The 16339-nt window shown below is 40.1% G+C and overlaps 1 protein-coding gene across 7 annotated transcripts in view; it reads right to left on the bottom strand.

The window, feature by feature from the left end:
- The window catches only part of SLC12A7 (solute carrier family 12 member 7), a 67604-nt gene that overhangs the window by 47720 nt on the left and 3545 nt on the right, over positions 1–16339 (bottom strand). For all 7 annotated transcript variants that reach the window (XR_014882234.1, XR_014882233.1, XM_085220043.1 and 4 more), the window contains exons 2-3: positions 3680–3774; positions 2244–2366 (exon numbers count right to left, since the gene is read on the bottom strand). Coding sequence is in view for 5 of the 7 variants with exons in the window: in XM_085220043.1 (XP_085076169.1) it covers positions 2244–2366; positions 3680–3774 (218 nt within the window). In the remaining 2 variants the exon portion in view is untranslated. The remainder of the gene's footprint in view (positions 1–2243; positions 2367–3679; positions 3775–16339) is intronic.

Raw genomic sequence — 16339 nt, 5'->3', positions numbered from 1 at the left:
AGGAGGGAGACTCTACAACTACTGCTCTGTGTCAGTTCTCTCTCATCTGCACAGCAAAGCGTTTCTTGATTTTTAGACAGAAACTCTTGCCTTCCAATTTGTGTCTACTGCCTCTTGTCCTGGCACTGGGCATCACTGAAAAGAACAGGGCTCCATCCTCTTCGCAACTTCCCTTCAGATATCACTGTGTATAAATAAGATCCCCACAAGTTTCCTCTTCTTCATTTTGAACAGTTGCCTCTCTCAGTCTCTTCACACAGTAGAAGTGTTCCAGTACTATATTATGCCATTCAAATTCTACTCTACCAGACTATTGCTTAACCTCAATTAATTTCAGACACCAAAAGGTAAAAAGAAAACATATACAAATCATGCTTTCAGGTCACAAGTTGATATAGTGCAAGTAAATACAGTGTTCATTTGGCCAGTCAGTTCTAGATAGGCTAACACTAGGCTGCACTAACAAAAGCCAAAAACAAACAAGAAACCACAACCTGATAAACAAGTGAAGAACAGCAAAAGGCTACGGACTTTATTCCCTAGCTTTGATCATAGTCCGTCCTGGTTTCAGCTGGGAAACAGTTGACTTTTTTCTTCGTAGTGTCTGGTATGATGCTACGTTTTGGCTTTAAGAGAAAAACAATCTTGATAACACAGCAATATTTTAGTTGTTGCTGAGCAATGCTGTATGGAGCCAAGAACATTTCAGTTTCTCAGCTTATTGTACTGCCTTGCCAGTGAAGGTGGCTGAGAGGACACAAGGAGTTGGGAGGAGACAGAATCAAGACAGATGACCTATACTAACCAAAGGGATTTTCCATACCATATGACATCACACACACAGACACACACACAGACACACACACAGACACACAGAAACCTTGAAACTTGAAAAATAGTGAGGAGATGGCTAGGGGAGCAGCTGCTGCTTGGGAACTAGCTGGACATCAGTGGGTGGCTGGTACACCACTTGTTTTGTGCATATATGATTATTAATACTACTACTTCCTTTCCTCTTCCTTTTCTGTCTTGGTAAAAGAGTATTTATCTCAACTCATGAGTTCTACTCCACATCCTCTACCCACCTTCCCCCAGTTCTTTCCCTCATCCCACTGGGAGCAGTTGAGGGAATGTAGGGTTGGAGGGGGCAGGGGTGATAAGCAAATGGCTGCAAGGTGCTTTGCTACATGTCAGGTTAAGCCACAACACTGTCCCAACAACTCCCAGTAGCAGTCAAGCCTTAACAAAAACAGTTCTAGTGCCAGTATTCAGGTACAATACTATAAATCCCTCCTCCAGTAAAATAAATTCCAGTTATAGCCTTAATCCCAAGCACCTTTTTGTATCTGTCTTGCCAGGTGCTTCTTTCCTTCTATTCTTTCTCATCTGCTTTTCCTTCTTCCTTCACAGCTCAAAAAAAAGATCAGTAGCAGCATCCCTTCTACAGACAACTCCCAGTACTCTCATTCTCCCAATATCTACCCTAAGTTTCCCAGATTCAGTTTTCATGCCCTACCAGCCACAGCTCATCATCCCTCCTTGACTGCAAAGTTTTGTGTTATACATGATTTAGATTCTGGCTTTCCCCTTCTAAGACAGCTTCCTGCTCACAGAAGGTTCAATATAGTATCTTATTAGAGCCTGACAAGGTTGCTTATGTTCCTCTCATACAAAGGTATAGATAGGCAGTTTGGGGCACCTAGCAGACAACTGCTGGAGATCTTAGCTGCTCTCTTCAAGCAAATATGCTAGAGAGATTCTCCTCCAAACACAGGAACAATACAAAAAAAAAACAAAACAAAAAACCTGCTGCCATATTAAGAAGCAAATACACTTCTGATCATAAAAAGTGGCTTGTTTCATTTCAAGTTTTCTCTTAATTTCAACCTAAGATAAAAATCCAGCCAACTGAAATGTATCAATAAACCAGTCAAATGAGAAGAATGTCAAACTGCATCCTCACCAAAGGTAAAACAAAGTTACTGTTGCTAATACAAGGACAGAAGGGAAAAAAATTAAGAGGAAACTGAGATGCATGTAATGCTCGTTTTGGGTATGAGTTTTACATACATTTCATATGGAACTTCTACAACAATGTGTTGCTAAAACACGCTAGCAAGATCAATGAACACTTCTGCTTTTCTCTCTCCTGTTTTTAAAGAATCGTGTGATTTCTTTTTAGGCTGAAAAATATTTCTCTTTATGTGGCTAGCTTTGTCGTAACTTATCAGAAGTTCAGATACCTTGACTTCCTTTCGCTTGCTATCTTCATCTGCTTCATGTTCCACCACACCTTGAGTCACATTCGTGTAGTTTGCTAGTTTGTTAAGAAGAGATGACACCATGGGATTGCTATCCATTTCCTCCTGTCAGGATTTTAAAAAAACTGCATATAATAAAAACTTAAATTATGATTTTATGATACTACTTCAAACAGACACTCAACAGGTTATTCCTGAGTCACTCTAATCTGAAAACTAGCATAACCAAATACCAGCCACATGTCGAAGAACAAAAGTAAATCTTTATAGTTGAATGCTACATGATTATATTGCAGTCCCTCCCTATATTGCAGTGGCAGGGTCATGACATTTAGACACAAACTAAATGCTGGAAAAAAAACCTAAAAGTAGCCTTAGATAATTTTCTCAAGCACCTTCAGGCTCTCAAGAACCATGATCCATAAGGAATACTCTTAAAACAATGTACGTATTTTGAACAAATGTATGCTTTGGAACATATCCACATAAGATGTAATTAAATATATATAATATTACTTGACACAGAAGCAAGCCGATCTTTCTTCAGCCAAATACCTGCTACAAAACCAAAGCATGGTGAAAACAATAATAAAATCCTAAAGAAACACATACAATAAAAGCATACCAAGAGAAGCAGAACTAGAAGATTGAATCAAGCATACAGCATCAAATACTGGGAGGAAGACAACAGATTGGAACTGAAAACAGTAATATACAAAAGATAATCTTTGCCTGACGGTATTAGGTCATGACAATCACAGTTATATCACCCTAACTTCTTTGAACTTTTTAATGATCTTTTACAAATACAAGTCAGCTGAAAATGTTAAGACTCTAGGAAACACATACTACAGAACACAAGATATCAAAAAAATCCAACGCTACATCAGCAATGTGTTGAAAATAACTAATGCAAGCATATATTTCAAAGATGATTAGGGGCAATGAGGGGAAAAAAAAAAAAAGCAGCAGCAACAATTTGTCAACAGTGAGTAATACAATATCTTATTTGAACAAGAAGTAGTTTTGCATATTGATTTATGAATTCGAGTTTGAAGGAGATGAATCCAGAAACAAAACTCTGGTATCATGATTTCTGTCAAAAAAAAAATAGTAAGAAACGTCGTAAGTGGCAAAGAGATTTAATGACAAACATCAGTGACTTAGCACAATCTCTAACGTTCGATGAAAAGCAGTGCACAATTTTTTGTCATACAGAAGAACTGAAAGATTATGTTTTCTGTGCTAACATTTTTTGGACGAAAGAAGGGAGGAGCACAGAAGGACAGCAACAGAATGGGAGGTTGAATGCAATGTATATATGTAATGCATATATATACTATATATATGTATAGTAATATATAAATTACAAAACAAAATATGTATACGGACACACACACAACAAAATGAGAACTTACCTCAAAGAGAGCCATATTTTTACCTTCGTACATGTTTCCTCTGTCCATCTCTGCACTGTTAATAAATGGACTACTTTCCCTGGAAATACCATCTCCTAGTAGATAACAAAACAAAACAAAAATAAGCAAGGTTCATCATACAAAGGATATTCTCAGGATGTTGTTTTAAGAATATTCCATGAAGCAAATGGTACTGCAGTCAAATTCCTACTTCAAAAACAGGACAACTATGAAATACCTAACCTGGTAAGGAACGACCATTCTAAAAAAGCTACAAGTCACTTAAGGTAGCTATATGATTTTAAAAAGAAATAACTTGGGTTTTTTTACTGTTGTTTTTTGATGCCTTAGGCTTTCAATGTTCAAGAAGTTATGAGTACAAGAAGGTATGAGTCAGTTGCACAGGGCCAAAATGCACTTGGATCAAATTCTTATTCCCTTCCACATCCCATTATATTTTGTTGCCGTGCAGTATCTGACAGCAGAGAGGCAATCTGAGAAAAAGGCATCTGACCTGGAAGTGCATGTGAAGCAAAGGCGTGTAATTTGATTCCACTGTGTGGAAAAAATTGTGCCCACTGACATTCATTGACACTAACTGAACGTTTACGGAGAGCAAAGAGGCTATGGGCTACCTACTCTCTCCTGAGAGAAAGCAGTGGGCCCTCTGCTTGCACAGGGCCCGGATGCATATGAAATCCCCCAGGAACACAGATGGGGCCCTTGGGTAACCCCTCTATCAGATCAATGCTGCAGCTGCTACTTGAGCCCTGCAGTTGTACCCGTGGCTTCTAAATGAAATTGTAAAGATTCTCCTAGCACAACAGTCAGCAAACTAGGAGACCAGGTGACTGCAGCCATAACGTCTGTGCAAAGCAACAGATCACTGCTGGGGTTTTTTAGTTTAAATTTGTCAGAGCAGGGAACCAAAGGATCCTCTTCTATGCCTTCCTCTTAGAACTGTTGCTTTGAAGAGCAGAAGCAGCATTTCTGCCAATGGTGTGCTGAGCTCTGCTGGCCCCAGCAGCAGTTTGCAGGAGGAGCCAGGTGGAGCTGTGTAAAGGCAGGTTTGAGGGAGGTGGATAGAGGGAAAGGTAAGTAGGAACAAAGCAGAAGGTTCTCAGGGATGGCAGGCAGAGATGGATGTTGGCTCTGCTCGTGTCTGCATTCCTCCACTCCTTCATTTCTCCAGAGGCAGAATGAAGATAAGGCTCAGGTCAAAGGATATGGACAACATTAAAGCACAATGATTCTTTATTTTGCTCATAGGGCAATCAAAATACCTTCTTACAAAACTGTTAGTCTTGGTGTTCGGAGATCCTGTGCCTACTTTGGTTTCTCTGTGCCACTCTCAGAGCTGAAGTTAGGAGCTTAGTTAGACTTTGTCAACCACTGTGAGTGATAGAATAAGCTCAGGCTTTTCCTACCTTTGGGGGAAATTCCCCTTCCCTGCCTATAGCAGGGCGATTGGACCTAGATGATCTTATAGGCGCCTTCCAACCCAAACTAGTCTATGAATGTTGGCATACTGAGGCCACAGGTCGTGCATTTCAGCAGTGATGACAGTGATGTGAAAGACAAGCCACGTTCTGGACAGCCATGCACAGTAGTCAGGTCATGAAAGTGGTTCAATGAGCTCATCTACTCAAATTGGTGGACTATCACCAGGGAACTGTGTACAGAGCTGAATAATGGCTTCAACGTTTTGGAAACAATTTGGAAATTCAATTGCAACATTGAAATATTGCAAATTTTTCACCAGGTGTTTCCCATGAATGCTCACACAGGAACAGACTGGCCCCATACTAGTTTGAAGACTGTGAAGCACACTATCAATCTTGGCTAGACAATCCTACAAAACCCTATACAAAAATGTATATACTGGATTTAGTGCCTTCTGACTTCTATGTATTAGGGCCGATAAAAAATGAACTATGCAGGAGACATATTCCTACCAACAACCCAGCCACAGTAGCAGGAAGTCACCTCACTGGTTCATACATACAAATGGAGCATACAAGTCCTTGTTCATTGCTAGTGAAAATGCATAGCTAATGTTGGTGACTATATGAAAAATAATGCTCCGTAGCTGAGAATTCACCCTACTAAACAGAATTGCATCTATTTTTGCATATATTTGCATCTATTGTAGTTTCCACAGAAATAAATAGGAGGCATTACTTTCAGAGCAATCTATATTCTTGCAGCAGGAGTAAGTGGAGTAATGCTGAGCTGGGAGAGAACTGTTTTGCTGCAACTTTCCATCAAGCTGAGTTTGTGTGCTAACTACACAAATGCTTATGCTGTCACTGCGAAGACATTATCAGGATAGGAAAAAAAACAATCTGAGTAAGTAAAACTACCTATTTAGCAGTAATGCCATTATAACTACATCGTTGAATGACAGTGATAGTTTTTCCATCCCTGCATACTCTGAGGTAGACTGTGAAAAAATGTCTTGTGGAAGTTTTGTCTTAGGGAAAGTGGCAGAGCAGATTTGGGGACAGAGATGGGAAACAGTCATCTAAGTGATCCTGAATCTGCACTTGGATGCCTGTTCAAGAGATTAAGGACAAAAAAAGTATTAGACCATCTAATCTTTTTTTCCCATGTTTCCACAGATTACAGAATTTCTGCATTAGCCAGTACAACTTTGAGAAAGCATGCTAAGATCTGACCCTAGTGCTTTCAGACTTGAAATAAAAATTGCAGAGTTTTATGATGGTGATGATGATTAATGATTTTTCAATTAGTAGAAAAATCTCAAAGAAGTTTTCCTTATTTCTAATTTAACCTGGCTTTTTTCAAAATTTTTGCTGTGATTTCTTAATGCACCTTCCAACCGTAATATGCAAGGGAAGACATCCAAGAAAAATTCAAGCTCTAAAAACCAAGTACAGCTTTCTAACTGTGCTCAATTGTGCTATTTAAAGAAGTATAATAATCACCTTTCTACTCCAAGGATCATGCCAGCCCTCTTTAACATAGCATTAAACCAAGCTCATGCTATTCTATTCCAGCCTGATCCCTAAATCCTTTCCAGATTCATGATTTCCTTTCTGTTCCACACTATACCTGTCCTTTATTGCTCACAGTCAAGAAAATGTTCCTATTTGACTTCGTATTCAAATACATTTTGTCCAAACAAGCCCCATTGAGCAAGCATCTATATCTCTTGTTACACTACAGGACTACAGGAGTTTAACATCAATCTGAATAAGAAAAGCTAGTAATCTTCTAATGGAAAAGGAATACAGGTGGTGTTCAGAAAAGCAGAACTCTAGCAACTCTAAAGCACAGCCCATGTATGCTGGAATACGTTCCGATTATCAAGATGCAATGAAATGTCCCTTTCCAAACAAAAACTTAAGTAGCACAGTCATTACATTAGTATTGGGTCAGATTAAGAATGGTCTAGCCATTGCAAACTGAAAACACAGAGGTCCTGTTTGCACAAAGGTAAATCCACTGTTAACATAAATAAACAATTTAAGGTTAAAAAAAAAATTGGTTTAGAAGTCATTTGAAATGAAATATCAAAATGTCACGTTCACAAAAATTACCTGTGGCAAAAAGTACAATTCTATCTTCTATCTCATACATATTTACTTTCTATACATCCAATTTTTTATTTTTTTTTTTAATTAGCAAGCAAAAGGACTAGGACAATATTAAAAAATTAATTTCTTACCCCTCCTACTCCAAAAACATACATTTTGTTGAAGTACACTTAAGAGTACTAAAATAGACTCACATTTTTGAAAGTCGCTGTCTTACTTTAATTCAAATTATGAAGACATCAATAACCTTGTTTGAACACATCCTGCCTATCATAATTTTTACATGGGATGAGATTGAAAATTCAGTGCAATCTACTTCATTGACAATTTACTTTTTAATAAGGAATTGTTCAATTTTTTTCAATAAATCATTAGTTTCTGACATTATAACAATTAATGGCTAGCACAATTTATCTAAATTAACTTGAAAAGCACAACAGAACATACTTAAGCTCCTTGTAAGCCTCTTTACATAATGGAGGATTCCAATACTATGTCCACTCACCTTATTTGCATCCCCAAGTTTTAATTTCCCTTTTCCTCAGCTGTTTTAATCAAGCACAGTGTAATTTCAATGACAGCACACCGTAAAATTTTAATCAATTCTTTACAAGGCAGCAGGAAGTACAGAATCTGCTACTTCAGTAAAATACTCAATAGACCTATGGCACCGTGTTTTAAAGAGACTCACTTGGATTTTGCCCACTGTCTTCATTATCTCGTTCATTCATAATTAAGGAAAAAAATCAAATAATTCCTCTTTGATGATTCTTCACATATCAAGAAGAGAAACAAACTGACAGTTGCTTCTTCCCAGCTTTGTGTAAGACCTCAAATCCTGTTTCTTACTAGTATTGGATTAATCCTGCAACAAGTCATTAAGGCTTCACACAGCGTGAAACAGGCACATGACACAGTCAAACTACATGACAGTCACAGAACCCACTGATCAGAATTAAGCTGAAGGATTTCCGTCAGCAATTAATACTATGCTTAGTGAAATGGGCAGGATCAAGTCACTCAAATCCTTTACCTAATAATAAATGCAGCTTAGGTTTTCTTCCCATTAAATAAATTCACTTCAACATGCTTCCAGTAAATGTTAACAGCAAATAATAGTGACCTATTCCAAAGACTAATCTACGGTCAAAAAAGTTGGTTTATGCATCAAGTACATATGAATAGATCTTCAGCACATATAGCTGCTAACACTGCTTTTATGTAGGAAGCACTTGCAGGGTACTGAAGATGTAGCAGATGAATAAAACACTTTAATATATAATCATAATGATTTTGCAAGCTCTTTTTTAAGTTTCAAAACACTTGTTTTAGATAAGAGATTCCTTTTAAGCCCTGTTTCATAAGTTGTTAACTCTCTTTCAAATTGGATATATCAATATCAATGTTTTCTAGTTTGTGTTATTGTATACATTCTATACTAGCCTAAAGCAATTTCATATAAATTTCATTAAATTGATTTTATTGCTTACAACGTACTATTTCCTGTGGCATAATCTTTTAATCACACCAGAAGTCTACTTTTCTCTACGATCCTAAAGCCTACATAAAAAACAACCACCTGTGGAAAGGCCAAAAAGCGTTGAAAGCCATTCCAGGAACATTTCCTAAAGTTCCTCTTACAAGACCTGCTTTAACTCACTGATGCTGACAAATCTTACCTCCTGTCACTTTCTGTTTACTCTCCTAAAAAATCTCCTCTACACACAAGCTGCTAAGCAGCTGCACAAAACCAGTCATGTCAGCAGTTTTTTGAGGAATGCTATAAAATTCCCTTTCTCAGTCTGAAAAGACAATAGGCAAACTTCCCATTCTTCACAAAGCAAGAAACTGAATGTTTTCTTTCTTCTTCCAAAGAGAGAATGTGATTTTTTTTTTCTTTAGATACATATTAGTTTTCATAATAAATAAATAAGTGTTTTCTAAAGAGATTACCACTCAAACTGTTACGATCCAAGGGCTCCCATAATGATTTCCTAAACAGGCTGGACACTTTATTTTTGATTGTTGTGAGTTAGCTAAAGATTATAGCTAATTAAGGAAACTAATTAAGAAATAAGAATTAAGAATTAAATTAGGAAGCACATAAATACTTTCCCATTGACAGGAGCATTATTAAGACATGTTTCCCATTAGCGATGATTCAAGAGCAAAGTTATTGAAGGACCAGAGTTAATACACTCATAACTGCTCACAAGTTCATTTCTGAAGTAATTTTAAGAGACTGAATTGCCTAAATAGCTTAAACTAAAAGATGTAATGTCTCAGACATTTGGCAGAAGAAAAAAAATGTTACAGGAGCACCTGTAAGAGACTGAGATGTTGGGATTCACCTTTCTGGGGCTAATTTCAAGAGAGGGAGAAGGAAGAGCACAGTAGTACAATTTTACAGTTAAAACTGAATGTGGTTTGCACTTCCTGACACATTGTTCAATTTGTTATAGATGATAAGGTTCAAAATTACCTAGCTTCTGCCAAAATGCTTCCTATCTGCTGCCTATCCTTACATTTGGTGAGCCAGCCAGGAGTCACCCATAAAAGGCAATACTAATCTTACGATTGCTTTCCTAGAAGGTGTAGCAGGATGTCTGGGATGGGGGAAATCTATCCCTGTGGGGAAAGAGCTACTCAGACACATCTTGGGATTCCTAGTCTCTCCATGGCATGCGCTGGCTTCTAATATAGAAAAATGGAGCCCAGTGAGAGATGGGGGAAACATAGCTAGCTACTCCCACATGGCTGCTTAGATGTAGGGCCCAGAAAAAAAGTATTATGACAAGCAAGGAGAAGCAGCTATTTCAGAACAAAATCTTGAGGAAGAAAATAACTCACTACATGATAGAGTTAAACAGCACAAGCATAAATTTGCTGCACTTACAGATGAGGCCACCCAAACTGGCCCAAAACCACAAGTCAGGGCCCTGGCCACTGCAAGGAAAGGGGACCATGAGCAATCTGATCTCTATGGCCTTAACAGTATTGGAAAGGAGAACTCTTAAAAAAAAAAAAAATATCTGAACTAGAGGCCCTGGTAGCTAGATATCCAACCTATAGTCATGCAAAAAAAAAACACCAAGAAAATCCAAGAAAGGCCAGTGAGGGTACCACCTGAGGACTGAATTCCCTTCAAATAGCTATGCATGTTAGAGTTTCCCTTATACTACAGCCAAACTAACGAGTGGATCTAGCCCAGCATTTCCAGCAGAGGTCAAGAGAAGTGTCCTGGACTGGCTACTAAGGCTATGGGATATGGAAGCTGAAAGTATTGTAGTAAACGGCCTCAAAATTCCTAAGCTAGCATGTATTACAACACAACTAGCCTTAAGACAATGATTATATGACTGCCATATGCAGTGAGGAAAATCACTTTAATTCAATGGATTAGGGGAGCCTTTTGACTGATGTGGCCTAATAATCTAGATAAATCCACCCATAATGGGGTATGGAATTCCATGAAAGAGCTCCGGAATTAAGGAGCTAGGTATGAGAGAAGCAATCTATGAGGACACTTCTGAGAGTCCTTGGTCAAATTCACTGCAAGTATGAGAGACCTGATTCTACAGAAAGCTCCCTTGCCATCACTATGGGACATTTATAGTGATCTTAAATCTTTCGGTGGCCTTTGAGGCCATAATTCAACAGCCTCACTCCTGGCAAATGTGGCATAACCTCATACGGGCCAGGGTACAGGGTAAGATTGAAAAGCAACCTAACCATGTCCTCCTAAACCTGTAGAGAAGATTGACAACAGAGAAACAACAATTTACACTCTCACCCTCTAAGAGGGAAGATATCAGGATTATAAAAAAAGATTCCTCCACAGGCACGGAAGCTAGAAGACACCCCAACACTGAATCTAAAAAATATCCTCGGGGGCCCAAGCAGCCACAGCTGGGCCTCCAAAAGATTTCTCAACTCATGGCTTGAAGAGGGGGCATGGTCACCTGAGGATTAGGGCCTCCAAAGAGGAACAGAAGCCCTAGGTCAAATTGACAGTATACTTGTCCCCCCAAAAATATACAGAGTAATGGCAACAGTTGACATGGGAGCTGAGATGTTTATAGTCCATGGTGACTCGTAAAGTTTCCAGTAAGTGGGCTATTATAGGAGAATATGGGGGAAAAATGATCCCTGTGGCACAAACCTGGTTAAAATTAGATGTTGGATGCCTACTGCCTCAGGAGTACAAAGTATATGTTCCTGTATTGGTAGAACAGATATTAGGCATAGATAAACTGAGGGGAGTGACTCTCCAAACTCATATTGGAGAGCTCAGGTTATGAATTAGGAGTATTACTGTCCAGTCAGTACAGTCAGTTCTGCAAGGCTATGCAAAACACGAGTGCATTTGGGTGTCCCAGCCATGCCGGATCACTAATACAGAACAATATAAAATCCCAGGAGGTCAGGAAGAAATCACTTGAACAATACAAGAATTGGAAAAAGTGGGGATCATCAGACCAGCACATAGCTCCTATAACTCCCCTACCTGGTCAGTACAGAAACCAGAGCGGACCTGGTGGATGACAATAGATTATAGAGAATTGAACAAGGTCACCCTTCCAATTCACATGGTCCACAATATTGTCACCTTCCTGGACACATCAAGTATGGAGCTAGAAACCTATCATTGTGACCTAGACTTAACTAACGTGTTCTTCAGTATCTTCATTGCTAAAGGATCTCAAACCAATTTGCATTCACATGGAAGGGTAGGCAGTGAATCTTTTAGGTCCTACCACAAGGATACATACATTCACCAACTTATTGCCATAATTTGGTAGCCTGTGACTTGGTGGGGTGGAATAAACTAGATAACATCAAATTATATCATTATATTGATGATTTAATGCTAACTTCTGCCTCTTTAGAAACACCTGGAAAAGTGGTAAGTTCATTATCAAACTACCTTATGAGAGAAAGGGTGGGCTATCTATTTACAAAAGGATCAAGGGCCCAGACTATCAGTGAAATTTCTGGGAGTTGTCTGGTCAGAGAAGACAAAAGTTTACCCAGAAGACGAAAGTCTTATAGATAAGACACTGGTGTTTCCAATACTAACTACAGCAAAACATCTACAAGAATTCTTGGGCACCCTAGGATACTGGACAACCATTTGTCATGGTTTTATGTTTTTTGTTATCAGTATTCCACATCATAATATCATGTAGTGCTATGGGAGCTAAAGAGTTAATGCTCCAGTTCCATGGATTTTCGATAGTTCCGGGTACACCTGTCTCAGAAGAGAAGAACTACATATCCCAGAAGACTTTTCACTGTTCCGTTTCCATTTTCCATTCAGAGGGAAAGATCAAACTGTTTATAAATCACAAGATGTCCTTTTCCCCTTTCTGCTTGTCTCTGCAGCGTCTGTGCTTCATACCCGTCTCACCTTCAGCATTAGAGTAAGGCCTTTGGTTTTTGGACACTCTCTCTCTCTCATTTTACATGATTTATTAGCTTCAATTCCAATCAAACTGTATTATATTGTGTTATCTTGCATTCCAATATCTTTTTTAGTAAATCAGCTTTCCTTCTCAGATCATCAGGCCCATCTCCCTACCCCTTCCCCTTTTCCCCCTTTCCTGGAGCATGGGTCTGTGGGTCCCCACACCCCATCAGTCATGGAACCAGACCAAAGCAGCCTGTAAACAGTCAACATCTTCATACCCCACCTTGCACAAATCCTGAGGCCTCTGTATAGACTAATAAGAAAGGCCAACTGTGAGATAAGGGACAGATGGAATAAGATGCTTTTCAGCAAGCCATCAAACAAGCACAGGCACTTAGTATATTCGATCCCACTTTACCTGCCAAATTAGACAAACATGTAAGCCAGGAAGGGTTTGGATGGGGATTGCAGCAGTGTCAAGGTTCTGGTCTCAGGTTTGGTGTGGCCCAACTGAAAAACAGTTATTGGCCACCTACTCTGCCCTGCAGGCAGAAGAGCCAATAATACAAACAGCAGAGGTAGCAGTAAAAACAACACTACCTATTCAAGGGTGGGTGAAAAATAAATTGCATACTCCTAAGATAGGGATGGCCTAAGCCCAGACATGGCACATTGGGTTGCCTGTCTGGGACAATCAAGTCACTTATCATCACCATTAAAAGAAGAGCTACAAAAGATACTAGGCCCAGTGATGTACCATAGTGATTCTCCCAAAGAGACCAGTATTGCTCCACCAGAGAGAAATCCTGTCCTAAAAATACCCTATCCCAGAAGATGCCTGGTACACGGATGAGTCCAGCAAAGGAAATCATATTAAATGGCAAGCAATTGCATACCATCCCTCAACTAAGGCGAGCTGGTTCAAAGAAGGGGATGACCAGAGTAGCCAGGGGGCTAAAAGCAGCGTGAATGCTTATAACCCAGGAACCAGGTGACATTGCATTGTACATCTGCATGGATAGCTGGATGGTCTACTGAGGACTTACGTTTTGAACTGCACAGTGGGCCACTCAGGATTGGACTGCCCAAACCTGACCAATCTGGAGCTGAGACATATGGTTAGATGTATGGAACAGGTTAGGCATAGAACTGTATACGCCTACCACGTACCCAGACACCAGCCCATGCAGTCACTGGAGAATGATCACAGAATCACAGAATTGAAGGAGCTGGAAGGGACCTCCAGAGATCATAGAGTCCAACCTCCCCTGCCAAAGCAGGTAGTTGCACAGGTAGGCATCCAGACAGGTCTTGAATATCTCTAGAGAAGGAGAATCCACAAGCTCTCTGGGCAGCCTGTTCCAGTGCTCTGTCACCCTCACTGTGAAGAAGTTCCTTTGCATATTGGTGTGGAACTTCCTCTGCTCCATTTTATGGCCATTTCCCCTTCTCCTGTTCTCACAGACCACTGGAAAGAGGTTGGCCATATCCCTTTCTCTACCTTAATATATTTATAATAATACACTTAATATATTTATAAACATTAATAAGATCTCCTCACAGTCTTCTTTTGTCAAGGCTGGACAGACCCAGGTCTCCCAGCCTGTCCTCACAGGGGAGATGCTCCAGGCCCTTTATCATCTTTGTGGCCCTCCAATGGATGTGGACTCTTGATGATGAAGTCAACACAGTAGCTTGGATAAGGTGGCTAGATGATTCACCAGCCGAGAACATCAACCAGTAACTACATAAGAAGTTACAACATTCCAGGCAGAAAACAACGTGGGCAGCAGTAAAAGCATGGGGACTGCCTGTTCAAATGTCAGATATCATCCAGGCATGTCAAGAACGCAAAGCATGCTCCAGGATGAAACTGAGACCTTTGCCAGAAACAACAACACATCTTGTCAGAGGACACCACCCCTTGCAGAAATGGCAAGACAACTACACAGGCCCTCTCCCTCTATCTGAAAGGACCAGGTATGTCTTTACCCGCATTGACACAACAAGTGGATTAACACAGGCCTATCCAGTACCAAAAGCAAATCAAGCCCATACATAATCTACATAATCTACATTAACTAAACCGACAAGAGCATACAGGACTCCCCAGGTCATCAGAAGTGACCAGGGTACAATGGTATTAAAACAGGCCAAGGAAATAACATTGACTGGCAGTTCCATCTGCCTTATAATCTGATGGGAGTGCAATTGATAGAGCAGCATAATGACATTCTAAAGGCCATTCATCCTTGGAGTGGACTAAGAGACTACACAAAACGCCGAGAGATCTGAATAAAAGACCCAGAAAGACCTGGTATCCTGCGTATTTTGCACCTGGGTTGAGGCAACCCTCACTACCAATATAAGCTGGAAGATGAAATGATTGAGTGCAGGCCCGCTGAAGACCTGGGGTACTGGTGGATGGGAAGCTGGACATGAGCCAGCAATGTGTCTTCACACCCCAGACAGTCAACCATATCCTGGGCAGCATCAAAAGAAGCATGGTGGAGGGAGGTGATCCTGCCCCTCTACTCTGTGCTGGTGAGGCCTCACCTGGAGTATCACGTACAGATGTGGAGTCCTTGGTACAGGAGAAACATGGACCTGGTGGAGCACTTCCTGATGAGGGCCACAAATGATCCAAGGAATGGAACACCTCTCTTGTAAGGACCAGTTAAAGAACTGGTCCTGTTCAACATGGAGAAGAGAAGGCTCTGAGGTGACCTGATTTGTGGCACTTCATTATCTAAATGAGAGCTACAGAAAAGAAATAGACAAACTCTTTAGCAGGGTCTGTGGTGATAGGTCATGGGGAAATGGCTTCAAGCTTCAAGAAGGTAGATTCAGGTTGGACATAAAAGTCTTTTCCAGTGAAGGTGGTGAGGCATTGCAACAGGCTGCCCAGAGGTGTAGTGGATGCCCCATCCTGGAGACTTTCAAGGCGAAGCTGGATCAAACCCTGAACAACCTGATTTAGCTGGGGATGTCCATGTTCATGGCAGGGGAGCTGGATTAGATGACCTTTAAAGGTCCCTTCCAACTCTAAGTATTCCATAATTCTTATGATAATAGAAGAGTATAGATTCTTTACATCACGATGAAAAAACTGTCTCCACTCAATGGGAAATAATATCAGCATCACAGCAATTGTCACAATTGCAATTATGAATCAGACTGCAAAGGATAGCTTGACCCTGATATGCTCAGTCATTGGTTCATGTTCTGAAACAGTGGAGTGTATGGGAACTGTTAGGTCGCAGCCTGAACCAGTGAATGAACCCAGTAAAGGGGCAGGGCCAACCCTGGCTGCACAGGTGGAAACAATTCACCTTGTAGCTATTAACAGAGCAGGAACACTTGCATTAACATAGCTCCAATCATTATGAAATGTGAATGGATCAATTAAAGTCCCATGGCAGAGCTAGAAATTTGTCAGGAGATGATCTGGATGGCCAATGCCCCTCAAAGCAAAGATGACTCCTATACTTAACAACGGTGCCTGAGACAAGTGTCATATATGCATTTCTCTGTAACAGGAATAGTATTTTCCATTTCAAAGTTGTATTACACAACATGCCAGGGGTAAAGGGGAAAGCAACCAATGACTTCTGTAAAGGGACACTGTTTCCCAAAGCTAAGAAGCTAAAGGAGAGAATCAACCAGCATGTGCGTAATGGAAATACAATT

This window comes from Meleagris gallopavo, chromosome 3, assembly GCF_905368555.1.
Source record: "Meleagris gallopavo chromosome 3, MGAL_WU_HG_1.1, whole genome shotgun sequence".
In the NCBI taxonomy this organism is placed as follows: Eukaryota; Metazoa; Chordata; class Aves; order Galliformes; family Phasianidae; genus Meleagris; species Meleagris gallopavo.
This window is presented reverse-complemented; position numbering and strand designations above follow the sequence as displayed.